Genomic DNA, 20,214 nt, shown 5'->3' on the forward strand with positions numbered 1-20,214 from the left:
CAAAATTAAATCCATGAGTTTTGCAGCTCATTTAGGATGATGAATGCTTTGCAATCTTCATCTCATTTTCAGAGCCCTATATCGTATTATTTTTATTGAAGAAATTTTTAACCAGCCAGACACTAGTAATATTAGAAAAAAAAATAAAGGTAATAAGAAAGAATAGTGAATAAGAAACAAAATAGGAAAAGTAGAAAAAGGAAGAAAAAGAAAAACATATAAAGGAGTGACGTCTGGTCTTTTTTGATGGCAGTTATAAATGTGTTTATATTTTACTCTCTCCCTCCACAGTTACATCATAATTCTTTCTATAAACTACTTTTCTAATACTCAAATACATAAATCACAAATTCATTTTTCTTTTTTCAGCAAAAAGTCCACAAGGATTTTCAGTTCTTTGGTTTTTAGTCACTGATAAATCTCTAATCAAACAAGTTAATTTTGCTATGTCTCCTAGTTTATCATCTTCATCAACCAATTCTCCACTAAGGGTATTTCACAGTCTATTTGTTTGTTTATTTGCTGTCCATCTAACTACCCAAATGGACTCTGGGTGTCTTGCAAGATAAAAATAGAAATAAAAAAAAACAATTACAAATATATAAGTTGTATTTATAAATCTGTAACAATTAAAATTGTAAGAATTAAATAGTTGTTAATAATAGCTTTGCATATATAATTGTCCTGCAACAGTAATCATGTCTAAAAATAATCTTCCATGGCTCTTTTATAATTAATTATTCAATAATTCCAATGTTATTCATGTTATTTCTGATGTTTTAATAACATGTGTCATTTCTTAGGGACCCAATTCTATGGAAAGTTTGAGAAATAAATACACGTAGTCCTCGGCTTACAACAGTTCATTTAGTGACCATTCAAAGATACAACAGCAGTGAAAAAGTGACTTTTTTCAACTTACAACCGTTGCAGCATCTCCATGATCATGCAATCAAAATTCGACTGCTTGGCAATTGGTTCATATTGATGATGGTTGCAGTGTTCCAGGGCCATGTGATCACCTTTTGTGATCTTATGGCAAGCAAGGTCAATGGGGAAGCTAGTTTTACTTAACAACCATGTTACTAACTTAACAAACACAGTTATTCACTTAACAACCACCAAGAAAAGTTGTAAAATGGGGCAAAACTCATTTAACAAATGTCTCACTTAGCAACATAAATTTTGAGCTCAATTATGTTCGTAAGTCAAGGACTACCTATACAAAATGCAAGAAAAAAAAGAGATAACCACAGGATATAAATCTGTGTCATAAAATGCCGCTAGAAAATTAGGAAAGGGGGTAGAAAAATGGTACCCTACAAGAAAGATTATGTATGACTTACTACTGGAGCAAGTGTGAACATTCCACTGCCTCCCACTCAAGATTATGTATGACTTACTACTGGAGCAAGTGTGAACACTCTACTGCCTCCCACTCAAAATAGGGTATGTCTTGTCTAACAAAAAGAAGGACTAGGGGTGACGTGATAGCAGTCTTCCAATATTTAAGGGGTTGTCTCAGAGAAGAGGGAATCAAGTTTTTCTCCAAAACACCTGAAAGCAGGACAAGCAGCAATGGATGGAAGCTAATCAAGAAAGAACCAACTTAGAATTAAGGAGAATTTTCATGACACGAGCACAATTAATCAGTGGAGCAGCTGTGGGTTGTGGATTCTCCATCACTTGAAGTTTTCAAGAACAGACTGGATAGCTATTTGTCTGCTCAAGTTGGGAGCTGGACTAGAAGACCTCCAAGTCCCTTCCAATGTACCTATTACTCTGTAAGGTCTTAGCAAGGTGTCATTTGCAATCAGCAGTTTACCCTCCTGCTGTCCATCATACCCTGGCCTATACAATGTTGATAGTTGCAATTGTCACTATATGTTTTTTAACTACTAAGCAAGTCAGGTTTTTCTTTGTTCTGTCAGCTTGAAGGTTTGTGTGTATCTTAGCAACCCTATTTGGACAACTGCCTTGTTGGCATTCAAGATTCAGAATTTACCTTAGAAAAAAAGCAATTGACATTACAGATTTCGTTGTACAAATGAGCTGCCACATACAGGCCGGAAAATTCACAAAGCTGTCGGTTTCTATTTCCTCACCTGTAAATGCATTCATGAAAGTAGAGAGTGACCGATTCAGCATTTTGAAAAAGGGATCTCTGACAGGATACTTCTCTGACCCACACAGTACAGTGTGTTCAAGGATGTGGGGAACCCCTGTATTGTCCATGGGGGTGGTGCGGAACTGAACACTATAAAACAAACAAGAAAACATTTGTGTTTTAATTTTTCTTCTCAGATACCTTTTCTTTCAAGATAGCTTACAATCAAAAAACAAAACACTAGTAAAACACGACAGTATAATATTGCTATAAGGCCTGCCCCAGCGCGTGTATTGTTTTCTGGTTTTACCCAACTTCTGTTAATTTTAATCTTTTCAAGCTTTTATACTCTTGCTTTTATGTTGTAAGCCACCTAAAGTCACTCAATAGTGAGATGGGCAGCATTTAAATTTAATAAGCGAACAGCTTATAATATGCATGCTGCCAAATGCATGAGGAAAAATGTTCACACACATCTCTCCCAATCCACTCTCTTGAGAAGCAGAATAACCAACATGCCATTAAAGTCAGCTTCCCAGCTGAGTGGAAGTCTGAAACCATGATTTCAGATAGAAAACAAGAATTACTTTTAGGCCCCACTGAATTCAAAACTTTGGTGCTGTAACTTAATACTTTTAAACCAGGGGTAGGCCGCCTTGGCTTTTATGACTCGTGGACTTCAACTCCCAGAATTCCTGAGCCAGCTTGGCTGGCTCAGGAATTCTGGGAGTTGAAGTCCACGAGTCATAAAAAAGCCAAGGTTGCCTACCCCTGTTCTAAACCAAAGGTGAATAACAAAAATACCAGACATTTTAAGAGCAGATATGATGCATGGCCTCAAAGGTTTTGAAGACCAGATGATCCACAAAAAAATCCATTATTCAGCATTCTTGACCTGAACAGATTGTTGGAGTCTTCTCGTGCCACATGCAAATACTGGGCTCCGGTCTTGTCATGGTGGAGTTTAACAGCCGTCAAGAAAAATTCAGGAACTTCCGTCACCTAAATAATATATATATATATGTGTGTGTGTCTTTTAAAATGCTAAAACACATACACATATATCTTTATGAATTAACACAAATTATGCTACCAGCACTTCTGCAAAGCTTGAGATCACAATCCATGCCCAATCACACTGCTCCAGAAGCTCAGCTGGAAGGACAGTCATGTCTGGCTGACCAGCTTCAAGCCAGCTGTGTACCCCAAACTGAAACACATGTACCACATCAGGATGGTGGTTCTCAAAATAATTTCTCAGAAGCTTCCTGAGTTTTTTCAAGAATATTCCCCTTTCCACCTTACTGTTCTACATTTACAGCTAATCCTCTTTTAGCAACCACAATTGGGATTGGCAATGCTTAGTAAACCAGTTGCTAGGAAAAAAAATCACAATTGGGCATATCATCTTGTTACCTGCAAAAGTTGCCAATATGAGGATTGATCTTGGAGCTGAGTCGTGAGTGGGAACATCTCTCAATTAGGCCACTGCTAAACAAGAACTATCTGCATTTGTTAGTTTCCTAGATTTGCGTATACAAAATTCTCTTAAATTGTTTTTTTCTGCAAGGGACGCTTGCTGCAAAAATATGACAAGTCAGTGAATTTTCATGCTGTTTGTTCTGATCCTTGATCCTAGACCACCCCATTCGTCCTGTCTTTGCACCAGGTTTGTGTCGCAACCTCCATCAAAGGCTCCAACAGACGTTAGCAAGCTCTACATTAGCAAGCTCTAACTGGATATATTCTAAATTAGAGACCTTACAGGAAGGCTGAAATCAGTGTTAGCTTCTGAGGTAGCCAACTATTTTGGAAATGAGGTCTGAAAAGCCTAAATTAGTAGGAATCCTGAGTTCAAGTTGAAAGAAGGTGGCTTGCAAACAAAACCTTTTACCTGGTTTACAGTGAATCCATGGATTTTATCTCCACTTTTGAATTTCAGTGCCCTTTCATTTGCAGAACCACTTGTCCATCGCCACAGTCTTGGCCCAAAAAATCCAGAACTATGTAAGCTTTAAAAAACAAAGAGGAATAACCAAGGTCAGCTTTTAAGGACAGTGTTTTCTCAATCCTGACAACTTTAAGACATGTAGATTTCAATTCCTAGAATTCCTCATCTGGCTGGGGAATTCTGAGAATTGAAGCTTAGGAGTCTTAAACCAGCCATGTTTGAGAAATACTATTTTGTGAGTGAAGTTGTATGACAGTGTTTCTCAACCTTGACAATTTTAAGGCATGTGGACTTCAATTCCCAGAATTCCACATCCAGCATTGCTGGCTATGGAATTCTGGGAGTTGAAGTCCACATGCCTTAAAATTGTCAAGGTTGAGAAACACTGTTGTATGAGGTCTATAATGAGGACAGCATCATGCTTTGTAAAGAGAAGGGAGTAGAGCTGGATTTGGATCACAGCAGGATCTATTTTCAAAACCTGTTTGGCCCCAGAATTCAATAGGTAATCATGGGGAGTGACTGCAAGATAAACATTGGGATGACATTAAAGCCAATTCAAAAGAAATCAAAGAAAATTAAAGCAAGTCATTTCACCATCTTCAAGAAAGAAAAACACTGCCTTGATGTTATCCACAAAAGCATTCTTTACATTTCATGTCGTCCCTGAATCTTTTGTTACAAATTATTCTTTAAGAGGACATCTCTAGGCCCTCAAAAAAACAGGAAAGGTAAGGAAAACTGCAGCCAAAGTCCAATCCAGATTTTTTAAAGATAAGTAGGGCATGCAAGGGGACTATTATTTGACTTGATGCAGAGATAAATCTTTGACCATTTCGCTAGTTCGTCTGTATGGCCAATGCTCAAGGCCTAAAAACAATGTAAGCAAAAAGATACTAAGTAGCGCCTATAAACTTGGTTCTCCAACTAGTTCCCTTTAGTTTCTTCTACGAGTCAGGCTCTTAACGTACCTAAGGGAACAATAAAGAAGAGAGAGGCTCTGTCCGCACCCACCAAGACTAAACAGCATGTACGCCCAGCAGTTTATCAGGTCGGAACAGAAAGCACTTTGCACATGCTCAGAGCCTTTTCTTTCCCCACATCCTACATAACAGCGGTTTCCAAAGCCCCAGTCTTCCAGGAAGGCTCTGGCGTTTCCAAACCGAGGGCATCCCCAAATGGAAACAGCAACGGGTCCGAGTGAAAAGAAGTCTAAGAGCCCCTGAGCATGGACAAAGCGATTTCCGGCGGCGTCCCACGAAGAAGCCAGGCTTTGCCCTCCCGCCAGCAGCCCCTCCTGCTCCTGTCCTCACCGGGGGAGGCCCGTCCGAGCCAGCCACAGGCCCCACATGGTGACCTTCCTGGCAGAAAGCAAAGCCACAGGCGACCACGCTGCTCTTGCCGCTGCGCTTCTGCCGCTGCCTCTCTGACCTGGACGAACTCCTGGAGAGCGCATGCGTGGACCTTTTCTAGCTTCACCCAGCGCGGTTGCGGAATGTTCCGCGCCCGCGCGGCTCCGCCCCTTTCCGCCTTTCTTAAAAAAAAAAAAAAAAAAAAAAAAGGGAGGCTTTGCGCTGGTGCTTGAAAGATCGCTGCTGGTGTGGTTTGTCTTCGGCTTCCTCGGTCTAATTCTTGAGTTGGGAGCAATTTCTGCAGCATGCTTACTCGGGATCCGTGAGCTTTGCTTGCGAAAAGACAATGACGAATGGGGATCCCCCGATGAGCTCACATTTCCATTTTCCAAGAGTAGTCCTTAACTTTACAACCACACTTGAGCCCAACACTTTTGTTGCTAAGCCAGGCATTTGTTAAGTGAATTTTGTCCCGTTTTACGACCTTTCTTGCCACAATTAAGTGAACCGGAGCAGTTGTTAAGTGAATATGGTCACATGACCCCAGGACACTGTGACTGTCATAAATATAAGTCGGTTGTCAAGTGTCTGAATTTTGATCTTGTGACCATGGAAATGCTGCAATGGCTTCAGCTGTGGAATACAGTCATAAGTCACTTTTGTCAGTGCCATAGTAAATTTGAACAGTCACTAAATGAACTGTTATAAATCAAGGACTTAAAAGTTTTGAAATCGACAAAGTTTCAAACTGTGGGATGATAATGCTGCCTGTCAACCCAAACATTGTTTGTTCTGTGTGTATGTGCCTATATTGGAATTATTAGTAGTGATAAATACCATTTTAAGGTCATTTTTACAGATGGCTTCAAGCACTGTGAGTTTAGAAATATCTTTATTGCTGCTCTTATCTTTATACACCAGGAGTGTGTCCTGCCTTCTTTTGCCTGTGCTGTATTTAAAAGCACTGTCATTCTAGAGAAAAGGGAAACAGTTGTTGTTTTTTTAAAAATAAGCATTTTGTAATCATAAGAAATTCAGGTTGGGGGACAGTGGGGGAAGAAAAGGGATAGAAGTATGACGACTTTTAAAAAAAGTTCAAAACAAAGCATGTCTCCGAAATTTGTTTTGCTCATTTTATCTGGAAAATTTGTGGTGAAAGGTGTTCTCCCTGTATAGAAAATGATAAAATCTAAAATACATAACTTTTAGAAAATGTATAATGAGCTTTCTTGAAGTACATGTTATCCTGCCTATTTTGTTCTAAAGGGTATAAATGGAAAAAAAATACACTCCTTAGTATTAGTAGCTTTTACCTCCATTTTTAATACAGAAAAATTCAAACATTAAATGCAAACATAAAGATATCATTATTTTCTCAATTTTATATGTAAAACTTTATCAGCAAAGTTATTTATTTATCAAATTTATATAACTACCAGCTTCACAAAAACAGATTCAGAGCCGGGTACAAATATAAAATAAAAACAATTATATAAATACAAACATAAAAATATAACATTATCATTATTAAAAATTAAAATATATTAAGAAATACAGTATACAAACCAGAGGCATGGAAAGGATGAATATATAGTGGAGCCATCTTAAGATATTGAGATGGGGCATCTAGTCCTGGTGACATCACCAGGCCTTGAAGGACATCTAGAATATTAGTAAGGATGGAACAAACATGACTTGGGGTATTTGGGGGGGGGGGAGAAATTCATATAAGAAGTCCTTGATTTACAACCATAACTTGGACCAAACTTTCTGTTGATAAACAACGTGTTTGTTAAATGAGTCACACTTAACATGACCTTTTTCCCACAGTTATTAAGCAAATCAATGCAGTGATTTGCTAAGTGAATCATGTGGTCCTTAAGCAAAACCTCCATCACTGACCTTGCTTGTCAGAAGTAAATCATAGTAATGCAACCACAAGATGCTGCACATACAGTAGCTATGGACTCCTGTGTCTGAGCCCAAAATATGGTCATATGACTGTGGGGGCAGTCACTGGAACTTCAAAACTGACATAAGTATATTTATGAGGAGAAGAGCAACAAAGATGATCAGGGGACTGGAGGTTAAACATATAAGGAAAGGTTGCTGGAATTGGGTATGTCTAGTCTTATGAAGAGAAGGATGAGGGGGGACAGGATAGCAGTGTTCCAATATCTCAGGGGCCGCCACAAAGAAGAGGGAGGCAAACTATTCTCCAAAGCGCCTGAAGGCAGGACAAGAAGCAACTAGTGGAAACTAATCAAGAAGAGAAGCAACCTAGAACTAAGGAGAAATTTCCTAAGTGTTACAATAATTAATCAGTGGAACAAGTTGCCTCCAGTTGTGAATACTCCCACCCTGAAGGTTTTAAAGAAGAGATCGGACAACTATTTGTCTGAAATGGTATTGGGTTTCCTGCCTAAGCAGGGGGTTGGACTAGAAGACTTTTCAAATCATCATCATTCTAGCCATTGTCTATCCATTGCAGGATGGAGGCCTGTTCCACATGTTTCCAACCAATACAGTCCTGAGCTTTCTCTTGTCAATTGGGCCCTCAAAACTTGTTGATGTCATTTTCATCTTGTTTTAGGTCTCTTCCGTAGACACTTTTTACCAAGTGGGATCCTTTCTATGACTGCTTTGGTCCACCAGCTGTCAGTTCTTGCTGTGTGACCATCCCATTTCCATTTCAATTCTTTGACTCTCTTGATGATGTTGCCTACTTTTCATTCGTTCTCTAATCCATGTGCAGGTCTTTCTATTTTGTCTTGTAATGCCGAGCATGTCTCTTTCCATGACTCTTAGCTTTTGTGTCGAATGTGAAGTTAGTTATCTGTATTCAACTACTGTGATTTATTTATATCTGCAAATCATAATATTGTCTGTGACTTTCTAGGGAAGTGAAAGCTGGACTTTGAAGAAGGATAGAAAGAGTATTGATACTTTTGAACTTCAGTGTGGGAGAAGACTCCTGCAAATACAGATGGCCTTTGACTTACAATCATTGTTTAATGACCATTTGAAATTACAATGGCACTGAAAACAGTGACTTATGATCATTTTTAACACTTAATGACCATTGCAACATCCCTATGATCATGTGACCACTTGGCAACTGGCATGTATTTATGACAGTTGCACTGTCCTAGAGTCATGTGATCATCTCTTGCAAACTTTTGACAAGCAAAGTCAGTGGGGAAGTCAAAGTCACTTAGCAACTGTGTTATTAAGTACTACAGTCACTAACACTAAGTTAAGTGTTCAGTCAATCTTGCCCCATTTTTACATCTTTTTTGCCACAATTTTAAAAAAGGTATAAAAATGGGGCAAAATTCATTTAACAATTGTCTTGCTTAGCAATTGAAATTTTGGGTTCAGTTGTGGTCGTAAGCCAAGGACTACCTGTATCTAGGCAACCAAAAAACAAACCAGTAGATCATCAAGCAAATCAACCCAGATATCAACTCTGCTAACAACGGATGTTTTTGCTTTGACAACAGATGGAGATGCAACCATTTTCTTCTTATGTTTTACTCTTAAAGTTAGAGTTAGATAATGCTGGGGGGAGGAATGTGCATGAGAGTTTAGCTAGACATAATAATACTGAACCTAGTGTGTGAACCAAGGTTATTGAAATAAGAGATGATAAGAATTGGCAGGCTGGGGAACTGGAGGGAAAGCCTGCATTTCAAACTAATTAGAGAATGTGATTTATGACTGTTAATTGGGGGAAGGAATTGTACTTTGATAGTGTGCTCAGGGGAGGGGAATCCAGTTTTTGGCTTTGATTGTATTAGTGTTGATGCTATGCTTCTCAAATAAAGATTGTTTAAGGTAAACAATGCCTCAAAGTTCTTTGAAGAGTTTCATCTGTCGGAACCATAACAGTAGGAAGCTGGGAGTTGTGTGGTTCAACAATATCTTTTCATGCTTTTATATTCTTGCTTTTATGATGTTGTAAGCCACCCAAAGTCACTCAGTAGTGAGATGGGCAGCATTTAAATTTAATAAGCAAACAGCTTATAATATGCATGCTGCCAAATGCATGAGGAAAAATGTTCACACACATCTCTCCCAATCCACTTTCTTGAGAAGCAGAATAACCAACATGCCATTAAAGTCAGCTTCCCAGCTGAGTGGAAGTCTGAAACCATGATTTCTGATAGAAAACAAGAATTTCTTTTAGGCCCCATTGAATTCAAAACGTTGGTGCTGTAATTTAATACTTCTAAACCAGGGGTAGGCAACTTTGGCTCTTTTATGATACATGCTGGCTCAGGAATTCTGGGAGTTGAAGTCCACGAGTCATAAAAGAGCCAAGGTTGCCTACCCCTGTTCTAAACCAAAGGTGAATAACCATGACACCAGAGTTCTCTCTAGAGGCCCTTATTAACGTGCGTATATACATACATACATGCATACATACATACATACAAAATCACCCCTGTTTTGTAGGTAAGTGATTGTAGGGGTTGATTAGTCAGACCTATTCGCTTATATCTGGTAACATGTCTGATATTTTCAAATATTTTCTGGGGAATTAAATCCCACCAGTTCAAAGTGCCTTTACTTCAAAAACAGAATTTGGAGGATAATCCCCTTCTGAACAGTTAGCAAGTACTATATGAATGCAGAAACTATTTTGATTAGTGGCAAATATATCTAGATAGCAAGCCGAATTGTTCAGTTTCTCAGAACAACTGCTTTTCTAAGAATTCCACTCCCTCAAGTCCTGGAAGGCAAAACATCATGACATTATAAGCCCAGTTAATCTTGTTTGAGCAAAAAAAGACTAACTGCAGGAACCATGTTAGTTAGATGGGATTTCCCTAAGCTTTCCTTTATTTACACTGCATTCTGCCAACATACCCTATTGATTGCAAGAGTTTGCTAAATTTTTCCTTACTGCCTTGCTTTTTTCTAAACAGAGTTTGGAAAGCAGGACGGTTGAGATAGGACAGACAAAGCTTTTGGGGAACTGAAGAAATGCTTGTTTTCATCTTGATCCAAAAACAAAAACATGAGTTTCAGAAATATAAAAAAATCCTTGGCAACCCCTCATTACAGAATATAGAATAAGGGAGCTGGAAGGGACCTCACTTAACAACTATCTCATTTAGCAACAGAAATTGTGGGCCCGATTGTGGTCTTAAGTCAAGGACTACTTGTACAGCTGTTTATCTTGTGCATGAAAATCCTAGGCAGCTCACAACAACAATCCATAAAACCAGAATAAACATTATTTTAAAACCCCACCACAAGATTTCTGTGCTACATCATTTCAGTATCTCTAAATTTCCTTTTTGCTGGGCTAACTTCCAAACTAGCCTAATGCTGGGGTGAAGAGCTGAGTGTTTACAGCCTCCAGAAGGCTAATAAGATGTAGGGGACACCCCAAATCTTAGGTGACTGTCCAAAGGGCAGCCATGGAAATGCTGCATCACTGAGGTCCCACCACATAGCAATATTTAAGAATGAATTGGGGTTGCTTGGAAAGAACACCCACTTCCCACACAGTGGATTTCATTTGGGAAGCAGAGCTGGCTGATCCAACCAGTGGTGGGATTCAGCCAGTTCGCACCAGTTTGGCAAATTTTGCTGAATTCAGAGAACTGGCTGTCTTCCAGAAGTCCAGTCAAGGCCTCAGAGGTCTGGAGGATGCCTCCCAGGCCTAGAACGGCCCACCGGAAGTGCGTGGATGCCACTTCCGGAAGTCCGTTCTAGGCCTCGGAGGCCCAGGCCTGCATCGAATAAGAGAACCGGTTGCTCAGGTATTTGAATTCCACCACTGAATCCAACCCTTGATCTCCCTATACAGGCAGTCCTCAAATTACTGCTAAAATTGGGAACGATTGAAGGCAAAAAGGAGAATGAGATGGCAGAGGATGAGATAGTTAGATAGTGTCATTGATGCATTGAGCATGAGTTTGGGCAAACTCCAAGAGACAGTGGACAAGGGGGGCCTGGTGTGCTATGATCCATGGGATCATAAAGAGTCAGACACAACCTAGTGACTGTACAACAACAACCAACATGTTGTCAAGACCATGGTTTTCCCATCTGCTAAACCATCAGAAAATCTGAATGAAAAAAAAAATGCCATCGGCCATCTCCTTCTTGGTTTTGATTTGTATTCCTGGGGAAAAGCTTGGGTAGTATTTGAATAGAAAGAAGAAGCAATAATTGCATGTTGAAGTAAAATCAGACTGTTCCACAGAAATACTAATAATGAAACTAACACTTAACTGTTTTGAAGCAAAAGTCATTGGAGAAGACCTTGATAGTTGGAAAAATTGAATCAACTGAAAAAGAGTTTGACAGAAGTCAAGGTAAGTAGATACTATCACTGATGATAAAGCATTATCTTAGAAGGACTCAAAGAAGAAGTTAATAGCAGACATCCAGAGGAAATTAAATCTATTAGTTTATAAGACAGTCAGAAACCACTTAATTGGTGAACAAAACAGTATATTCTATCTGATAAAATTGCTACAGAAACAGAAGCCCTCCATAGTTATTTAATTGCCATAATGACAGCTTATATTTTTCCTAATTTCAAAATTCAGCAAAAATTGAATGCAGAGCTACTATTACAGGCCTACAAAGACAGATCTCCACCTTAAGTATGAGTTAGTCCAATGATGAGTGTCAACTTCTCCCAACTTCAGTCTCAAAAGATAACTGGACTTTCTTGATTTTTAATTTTTTTTAAATGTTCCTTTCTTATCCAAGAAGCTTCTTCAATTTTGACTGAATGGTGGGAATGGAAGGATTTATATTCTTTGCAGTCATCTGGTCATAAGCAGAGGGTTGATCATTAGCTCTCTGAGACTCGTTGATAAACCTTCACTTGGGGGGGGGGTTATCTGTATCCTCAGAGTCACCTAAATCAGAGTGTATGTGAGTGTGGAACCTTCTTGAGACCATTACAAGCACTGTGTTGTAAACAGGAGATAAGTGGGGTCGTATCCCTCCCCGTCTGTTGAGAAACGGCTGTTCAGTTTTGACATAGATGGCCTCTTTGAGTCCTCTATCAACTTTCTTCAGAGATGTTGGAGTTCAGTCTCCATAATCTTTAGCAAAGATTGGCATGCTTACTAGAAATTAGGGGAACATAACCAACATAGGCAGTCCTCAGCTTACAGCCATTAGCTTAGTGATTGTTTCAAGCAAGGGCACTGGGGAAAAAAAGGTGACTTAAACTGATCTTCACATTTATGACCATTGCAGCACCCTCCCATAGTCACATGATTAAATTTGGACATTTGGCAACCAGCATGTATTTATGAGCTGTGGCGCTGAAATGGTTAGAATGCAGTACTGCAGGCTATTTCGGCTGACTGCCAGCTGCTTGCAGTTCAGCAGTTCGATTCTCACCGGCTCAAGGTTGATTCAGTCTTCCATCCTTCTGAGGTCGGTAATATGAGCTAGATTGTTGGGGCAAAAATGCTGACTCGGTAAACCCCTTAGAGATGGCTGTAAAGCACTGTGAAGTAGTACATAAGTCTAAGTACTATTGCTATTGCTATGACAGTATTTGGGGATCATGCAACTGGTTTCCCAACTGGTTTTCAATAAACAAAGTCAATGTGGGAAGCTGATTCACCTAACAGTTTGACAACTGCAGTGATTTGCTTAACAATCATGGCAAAAAGATCATAAAATTGTCTGTGATTCACTTGATTGCCTTGCTTAGCAACATTTCCCAATTGTGGTTGTAAGTCAATGACTACCTATACTATTATGATAATCATAATTAGTTGAAGGCTTTTTTAAAAAAAAAAATTAACCAGAAGATTCTTTGTGCAGACTCTTGGACAAATTTAATTCCTTCTAGTGCATTTTTCTTCTAGTTATCCTCTTTTTTAAACAGAAAATTGGGAAAGAAAAACTTAGCAGAACACTTGAAGCCTGCTCAGATGATAGAATCACACTAGATGGCAGTAGAGAGCAGCAAGACAGATTAGCATGGGGGAAAAAAAGAAACAAAACTTGAAAGTAAAGTGCAAATGTGAGATTGGAGATTTTTTACACACTATGCATTATTGTGTCCAGCCCATTAGCCTCATTTGATGCAGCTTTGCATGAATGAAAGAAGGTTAATTATTACTAACCTCTTTGAGGCCATGCACATGGCCAACTTTCTCTCTTGGATTCTTGCAAAGAGACAGGCATTCACTATTCACTTTTGAAGGAGCCAACGATTTGTGCAATCACAAGGTTCTTGAGCACAGTTGGCAAGAGACATCTGAAGCTGCCTAGTACTGAATCAAACTCCTGGTTGAGTCTTGTTTATGCTTGCTGACATTTGTTTTCAAAGCTCCAAAGAATATAGGAGCTGGAAGGGACCATTCTCAGGACAGATCCCTATAGATAGTCATCCAACTCCTATTGAAAAATTGCAGCAAGGAGGTGTCACCTCTGTTCTGAGCAAATGATTCCTGTCCTTAACAGCTCTTTTGCTAGGAAATCCCATCTAACAGTCAAGCGGTGTTTTCTTGTTATTGCTTAATTTCAACCAATTGGTCTTAATTGTTTTCCTCAGTTTCAACAGAGAATAGATCCCTCCTCCTGTTGAACTTATAGATCCGGCATGTCAAACTTACAATGTCATGTGATGTTGTACAACGTATCGGGCCGGTTTTGCCATTGCTGGCAATGGGGTGGGTACCGCTTCCATGTGACGCGTCCGGCCTGCAGGCCGGCAGTTTGACATCCCTGTTACAGATATTTATAGACTGCTGCTATAATTGCCCATAGTCTTCCTTTTGTAAGCTAATGAGTCTAGCTCCTTTAACCATTCCATGGAAGACTTAGTTCTCAGTCCCCTTACCCTGATCTCCATCAGCAAGCTATACCAATGTCAAAAAATAAAGCCATTAATTCTTGCTCTCCAAAACTGTAGCTAGAAGTATTTCCCATAGGGCGGCTAGATCCAAATTGCAAATTCAAGGCTACCACTGGGTGGTAAAGCAAAGCTTCAGAAAACGTGTACACTTTGCTACCATCTAGTGGTCACCTTGAGTGTTATCATTAGGATGTGTAGACTTAGTTTCTCAGATATGTCAAAAGTTGGCAGAAATGGAAGCTGGGATTTTTTGCATGAAGCTTTTGCCTTCCCCTCTGAGCCCCTCTTTTGCTTATTTTGGCTCTGCCCTCCTAAATCTTTAGTGGTTAGAATGCAATACTTCAGGCCACTTGTGCTGACTGCTGCAGTTCAGCAATTTGATTCTGACCAGCTCAAGGCTGACTCAGCCTTCCATCCTTCCAAGGTTGGTAAAATGAGGACCCAGATTGTCGGGGGCAATATGCTGACTTTGTGAGCCACTTAGAGAGGGCTGTAAAGCTCTGTGAAGCGGTGTATAAGTCTAAGTGCTATTGCCAAATCAACTTTAGCAAAAAAAAATAATAACTTTGGTGGATCCTAAAAATAGCTCAAGAAGAACTGAGGATGATCAGTAGGCATACAATGTTGAAGTAAATGGGATGATTGGAAATAGAGTAGAACATCAACAAGGCATGACTAACGGGGTGAACTGAAGCACTTTGTGTTACAACATTTCATTTCAGATTCCTTTGGGACATCTGAATACCAAATGGCAAGAGACAAATAAAGAAAAGTGAAGAATAGTTCCTCTGTATATTTCTGCCACTTCTGGCTAGTCATTATTGGAAACAGATGAACTTCGTTATGATCTATCAAATTCATGCTTGGAGTTTCTCAATACAGAATCTATATATATCCATGCAACTGCATTTTTAACAAGGAACAGCACATCAAAATGCATTGAAATAATTTTCATCAACAAATTAAAATATTTTTCAGCAAGCATTTAACCATAATATCCAAAGGACACTTTTTAAAATGGGTGGGATCAAATATTTGCTGTGAAATATAGGGTGTGTATTCAGATCATTGCCATATAACCTTACAGCACATTCTTTATTTTTCCATAATTTATAGTATTCTTGCTCTAGGAGGAAAAATAAATCCTGGAAAATTTAGGCATAACATCCCCCAAACTAGAATATGGCTGGAGATGTGTATTCCAATTTACAGAACAACAAAACAGACAACAGATTGAAATTTCTATCTAAAAGCTACATAGATGTCCTCAGTGGTGGGATTAAAATAATTTAACAACTGGTTCTGTTTGTTGTCATTCCCGGGGTGACGGACCTCGTATTTTTGTTATCACTGCATTGTTGTCATCACCAGCATGATGCACATCGCATTTACATCATCACCGGCGCAATATGCATCGCGTTGACATCAGCAGCATGATGCATGTCACATTGATGTTATCACTGGTGCGACACGCCTCCTGACAATGGTGGTATCACTAGTGTGACATGCCTCGTGGATTTATCATAACTGGTTCGCCAAACTCAACAAAAAGTTAGGTATCAGTTCTGTCAAATTGGTGTGAACCAGCTGAATCCCACCACTGGATGTCCTTCAATAAACATCACCATTTTAATAGAAGTCAGTTTTGAGCAGTTTTGAGACATAAAATCTATTCATGGGACAAGCTTACAAAGAACTGTATATCTAAGATCAAGTTTAAAAGTGGAAACTAGGATTTTAAATTCAGATTGCCAAGAAGGAATATGTTTGGATATTAAATAAAATCTAAAGAGGAATTAAAATAATAATAATAAGAAGAAAAAGGTTAGAAGTATATATATCAAGAGAGTGAAGAAGATATTAAAATCTAAACTCAATGGAGGAAATACCATGAAGGCAATCAACACATAGGCAATTCCAGTCATTAGATACACAGCTGGAATAGTGGGCTGGACTTAAGCAGAACTAAAAGCCCTGGATAGGAAGAGCAGGAAAATAATGACAATGAATTATGCTCTTTATCCTTGCAGCAATGTTGACAGACTCTACTTACCCATTGAGCACAAGAAAGCTTAGGTTTATTACTTTGGAATGTGTAATTATCACTTTGAAACCACATAAAAAATGAAATAAAGAGCAGGTTACAATCTGTGGGAAGCTTAAACAAAAATTAGGTTCACACTAAGCTCCTATGAAAGTTGGTTTGATCACTTTTCTCACATCACCAGCAGGCAGCAGCACACTCACAGAGATGACAATAAATACACAAGTAGAAATTTAAGAACCCAGCATGTAAGAACAGCAAGGCATGGATATCCAAAGCCTCAATGCTTTTCACCAGGAATTTTGAATACTGGAAAACAGAATAAATTTTTACTGGAACTTAAGTGTTCCAGAAAACTCTTTTGTTTTGCTTCATACTGCTGAAGTTATTATGTCTCTTAGATAGGAATGGAGCAGTCTCAGGCAGAGATCATCTATAGTCCTCTGGTCATTTTTCAGTGCCCAGCCAGAATATCGAACCTATGACAGTTGTAAGTGCAAGGACCAATTATATGCCACTTTTTTCAGTGTCGTTGTAACTTTGAATGGAAGCCAAACAAAGAATTGTTAAGTCAAGGAGTACCTGCATCTATTTTATGTTTCAGTTTGGGATTTTTCTTCTTAAGTAGTCACTGTTCCAGCTCCATCTTTCAAGAGGTATCATAGTGTCATTGCTATTTTCCTTGCAAACCCTGGCAGTGCAACAAAATTGATTACAATACTTTCCCCCCATGCTCGGTCCTAAAATACAGGCATCTTCAGAATGGTTTCCTGACTCCCTTCCAATTGATCCCCTTAAAGAATAATGACCATGCATAGAAGGTCAGCAGAATTAATCCAAGCTCTCCCCCTTCCCCAGTTCCATCACTTCCCTGTCAAGTGATAATTATGGATTTCTTTTACTATTCAGCTCATCCGTTTTACTGGGTAGCCATGTCTTACTTTCTTCCTGATACAAATGAATACAAGAGCCAGAACAGAGACTCGCTTCATCCAGAGACCAAACAAAGGGTAAGGTTTGAATAATAACAGTGTTCCAATATCTCAGGGGCTGCCACAGAGAGGAGGGGGGTCAATCTATTCTCCAAAGCACCTGAAGGCAGGACAAGCAAGGATGGAAACTAATCAAGGAGAGAAGCAACCTAGAACTAAGGAGAAATTTCCTAACAGTTAGAACAATTGATCAGTGGAATGGCTTATCTCCAGAAGTTGTGGTTGCTCCATCACTGGAAGCTTTTAAGAGACTGGACAGCCTCTTGTCTGAAATGGTATAGAGTCTCCTGCTTAAATAGAGGGTTGGACTAGAAGACCTCCAATGTTCTTTCCAATTCTGTTATTTAACCTTTATAATTCAGCATTGCAAGTAGAAGTGGGGCTGACAAAAGAATCCCAAGCTTGAAGGAGTTCTCCAATTTAGATCTACTTGATTGCTAATTGTTTTGATATTTAAGTTAGGACTCCTTCCCTTTATTTTCATGGGCATCATATTGAATTTTTTTATGATGGCCAGTGACCTCTGAAAGACCTGTGACTGCAGGATGCAAATGTTTCCAGCCCAATTCTAAATGTAGCACATGGATGCAAATATTTTTAACTGTTCTTGTTGCTTTTGAACCCATGCTGGCAATTTTGCCCTTGGAGAAATGACAGTGCCAAATATACAGCGCTCTGAAGAAATAACAGTTTCCCTGCTGTTTCTTCCCATCCACCTACTTCTCCTTCTCCAATATCCCCTAAAGCCAATCACACACACACACACACACACACACACACACACACACACACACACCTCTACACACACATGCGCCTGGGCCGACAACTCTTCAAGCTATTACAGAACACGATGGCAGTCATTTATAATAGGCAAGGTTACTTAGCACCATGAATCAGCCATGTTTTTTTTTTCCTGCTCTGGGGACAGCTCTGCTGTAGTAAAACAGGCAACTATAAAAGCCAACACATTATTGCCTTCAAATCGTAAAATTGTGCATTATGAGATGCTGTGAGCATAGGCCCACAGCAACCGTCAAACAGCAATGAAACTTAGGACAGCTTTCTATGCTCTTCACTGTTACAATGGTGCAATGCAGCTGCTTTTTCAAGAGAAGGCTATTTTTTGGATGAGAGGAACAGAAGAGCAAAATTGCAGGTCTCTTCCTCTCTCCCCCCCAGACACATATGCCCCCAAACCTTCACCTGACCTAGCACTTTGGATTTTTTTTGGGCTGCTTTCCCAAAATGTCCATCACCCCATAAGGACCAAAGGCTTATATTTGTGACCCCTGAAAGAATCAGCTGTCACATCAAATGGGAAATCAATCAGTTGCTAGGCAACTCTACCATGCACACTCTCTCTTTTACATATGCACAGCAATGGAGGAAAAATCAGTGGTTGAGGGACAGATGAGAGAGGAAACCTTTGCAGGGAGTAATATGCTGGTTTGCTTTTCTACTAGTCCAACTGCTAATTTTAAACTCTTCGCTGCCTTTCCAATAAGCACTATAGGCATCCATTAGCCACTTCGATGGACAACTGGGTACTACTGGGTTTTAAGGTTGAGTTAAGAACTTTTCTGCAAGGGGTTGAATGCTTACGGATGCTTTTGATAGACAGTATGCGGAGGAGAGGGACATAGGTAAGGGAGAAGGTGAGTGAGTGTGTGCAATTTTCCAGGAAGGACCATTTGGCACAGCTGCTGTCTTATTATCCACTCATAAACATTTGGAAGACCAGATGAAATTACTCAAGATAGAAAGCAGAATGTATATTCTTGGATTGATAGGAAGGCAATCAAGGTATCTGAGTCTTCTCTTCCATTATTTACAAACTTCCTGGTTTCTCACCCTTCAGTTCAATCCCAGCCTTCAAGGACTTCCCATGGATCTTCTTCAGATCTGAAAGCATTGGGTGGTTTTACTGACCGAAAGATGTAGATGAGAAAACACCTTCCCCATCATAAGGCTGATCTCTCTTTCTCCCAATATAGGTAATCCTTGACTTACAACCATCCATTTAGTGACCTTTTGCAGTTAACAACAGCACTGGAAAAAGTGACTTATGACATTTTTTTCACACCTACAACCATATCCCCATGGTCACATGATCAAAATTTGGGCACTTGCTGATTGGCATGTATTTATGACAGCTGCAGTGTCCCGGGGTCATGTGATCACTTTTTGCGATCTTCTGATAAGCAAAGCTAATAGGGAAGGCAGATTCATTTAAAAAAAAACTGTTATTAACTTAACAATTGCAGTGATTCACTTAAAAATTGTGGCAAGAAAGGTAATAAAATGGGACAAAACTCACCTAATTGTCTTGCTTAGCAAGGGGTTCAATTGTGGTTGTAAGTCAAGGATTACCTGTAAATTCAGCCCAGAAGCACTTCCCTTCCAGGGAAAATTCACAAGAAATAAAACCGCCCCTTTGAGAATCAATCAGGAAACAGAAATATCTTTGGAAGGAGAACAAAACATTTAAAGAATTGCAAGGAATGGACCGAGAAAAAGAGAGCTTCTAGGATTGTCAGGAGGCCAGAGTTATGCCCCCAGGGTTCTGTCAGGCTTCAAGGAACCATTCCAAGCTTAAATGAACTGTTGATTGTGAAACCACAGCATAGTAATGGTGGTTTCATCCAACCTGCCTGTCAAAGCTCAGTCGGATGCAGCCATCTCCGAGTCAGAGGGCAGTTGGAGGGGATACTTTTTTTCTTTAAAAGAAAAATCACTTGGCCAGGACAAAGATGGCATTGGATCTTGCCAAATGGGTGGGGCCAGGTGATTTGGGGAAGGGTTTCATTCACAAAAAAGGAACACAATTTGAAGGCTTAGAGACCGATTTTTCCCCTCTGTGTCTTTCTGTTGCAAAATTAGCAGAAAATCACATCTCTGCAATATTCCTGTCTGCTGT

At 39.5% G+C, this 20,214-nt stretch overlaps 1 protein-coding gene across 5 annotated transcripts in view; it reads right to left on the reverse strand.

Moving 5' to 3' along the window:
• Positions 1 to 5,588, reverse strand: part of PITRM1 (pitrilysin metallopeptidase 1) — a 38,624-nt gene extending 33,036 nt beyond the window's left edge. Inside the window, exons 1-4 of one of the 5 annotated variants that reach the window (XM_039337017.1) lie at positions 5,372 to 5,582; positions 4,002 to 4,119; positions 3,003 to 3,109; positions 2,106 to 2,257 (exon numbers count right to left, since the gene is read on the reverse strand). In XM_039337017.1, the coding sequence (XP_039192951.1) occupies positions 2,106 to 2,257; positions 3,003 to 3,109; positions 4,002 to 4,119; positions 5,372 to 5,514 (520 nt within the window). In that variant the 5' untranslated portion in view covers positions 5,515 to 5,582. Of the gene's footprint in view, positions 1 to 2,105; positions 2,258 to 2,916; positions 3,110 to 4,001; positions 4,120 to 5,371 lie in introns of those variants that run through there. The other 4 variants (XM_039337010.1, XM_039337040.1, XM_039337024.1 and 1 more) reach the window with 4 other exon arrangements.
• Positions 5,589 to 20,214: the final 14,626 nt, after the last annotated feature.

The sequence above is a fragment of the Crotalus tigris genome, unplaced genomic scaffold (assembly GCF_016545835.1).
Source record: "Crotalus tigris isolate CLP2741 ecotype Arizona unplaced genomic scaffold, ASM1654583v1 scf7180000017548.2638350, whole genome shotgun sequence".
In the NCBI taxonomy this organism is placed as follows: domain Eukaryota; kingdom Metazoa; phylum Chordata; class Lepidosauria; order Squamata; family Viperidae; genus Crotalus; species Crotalus tigris.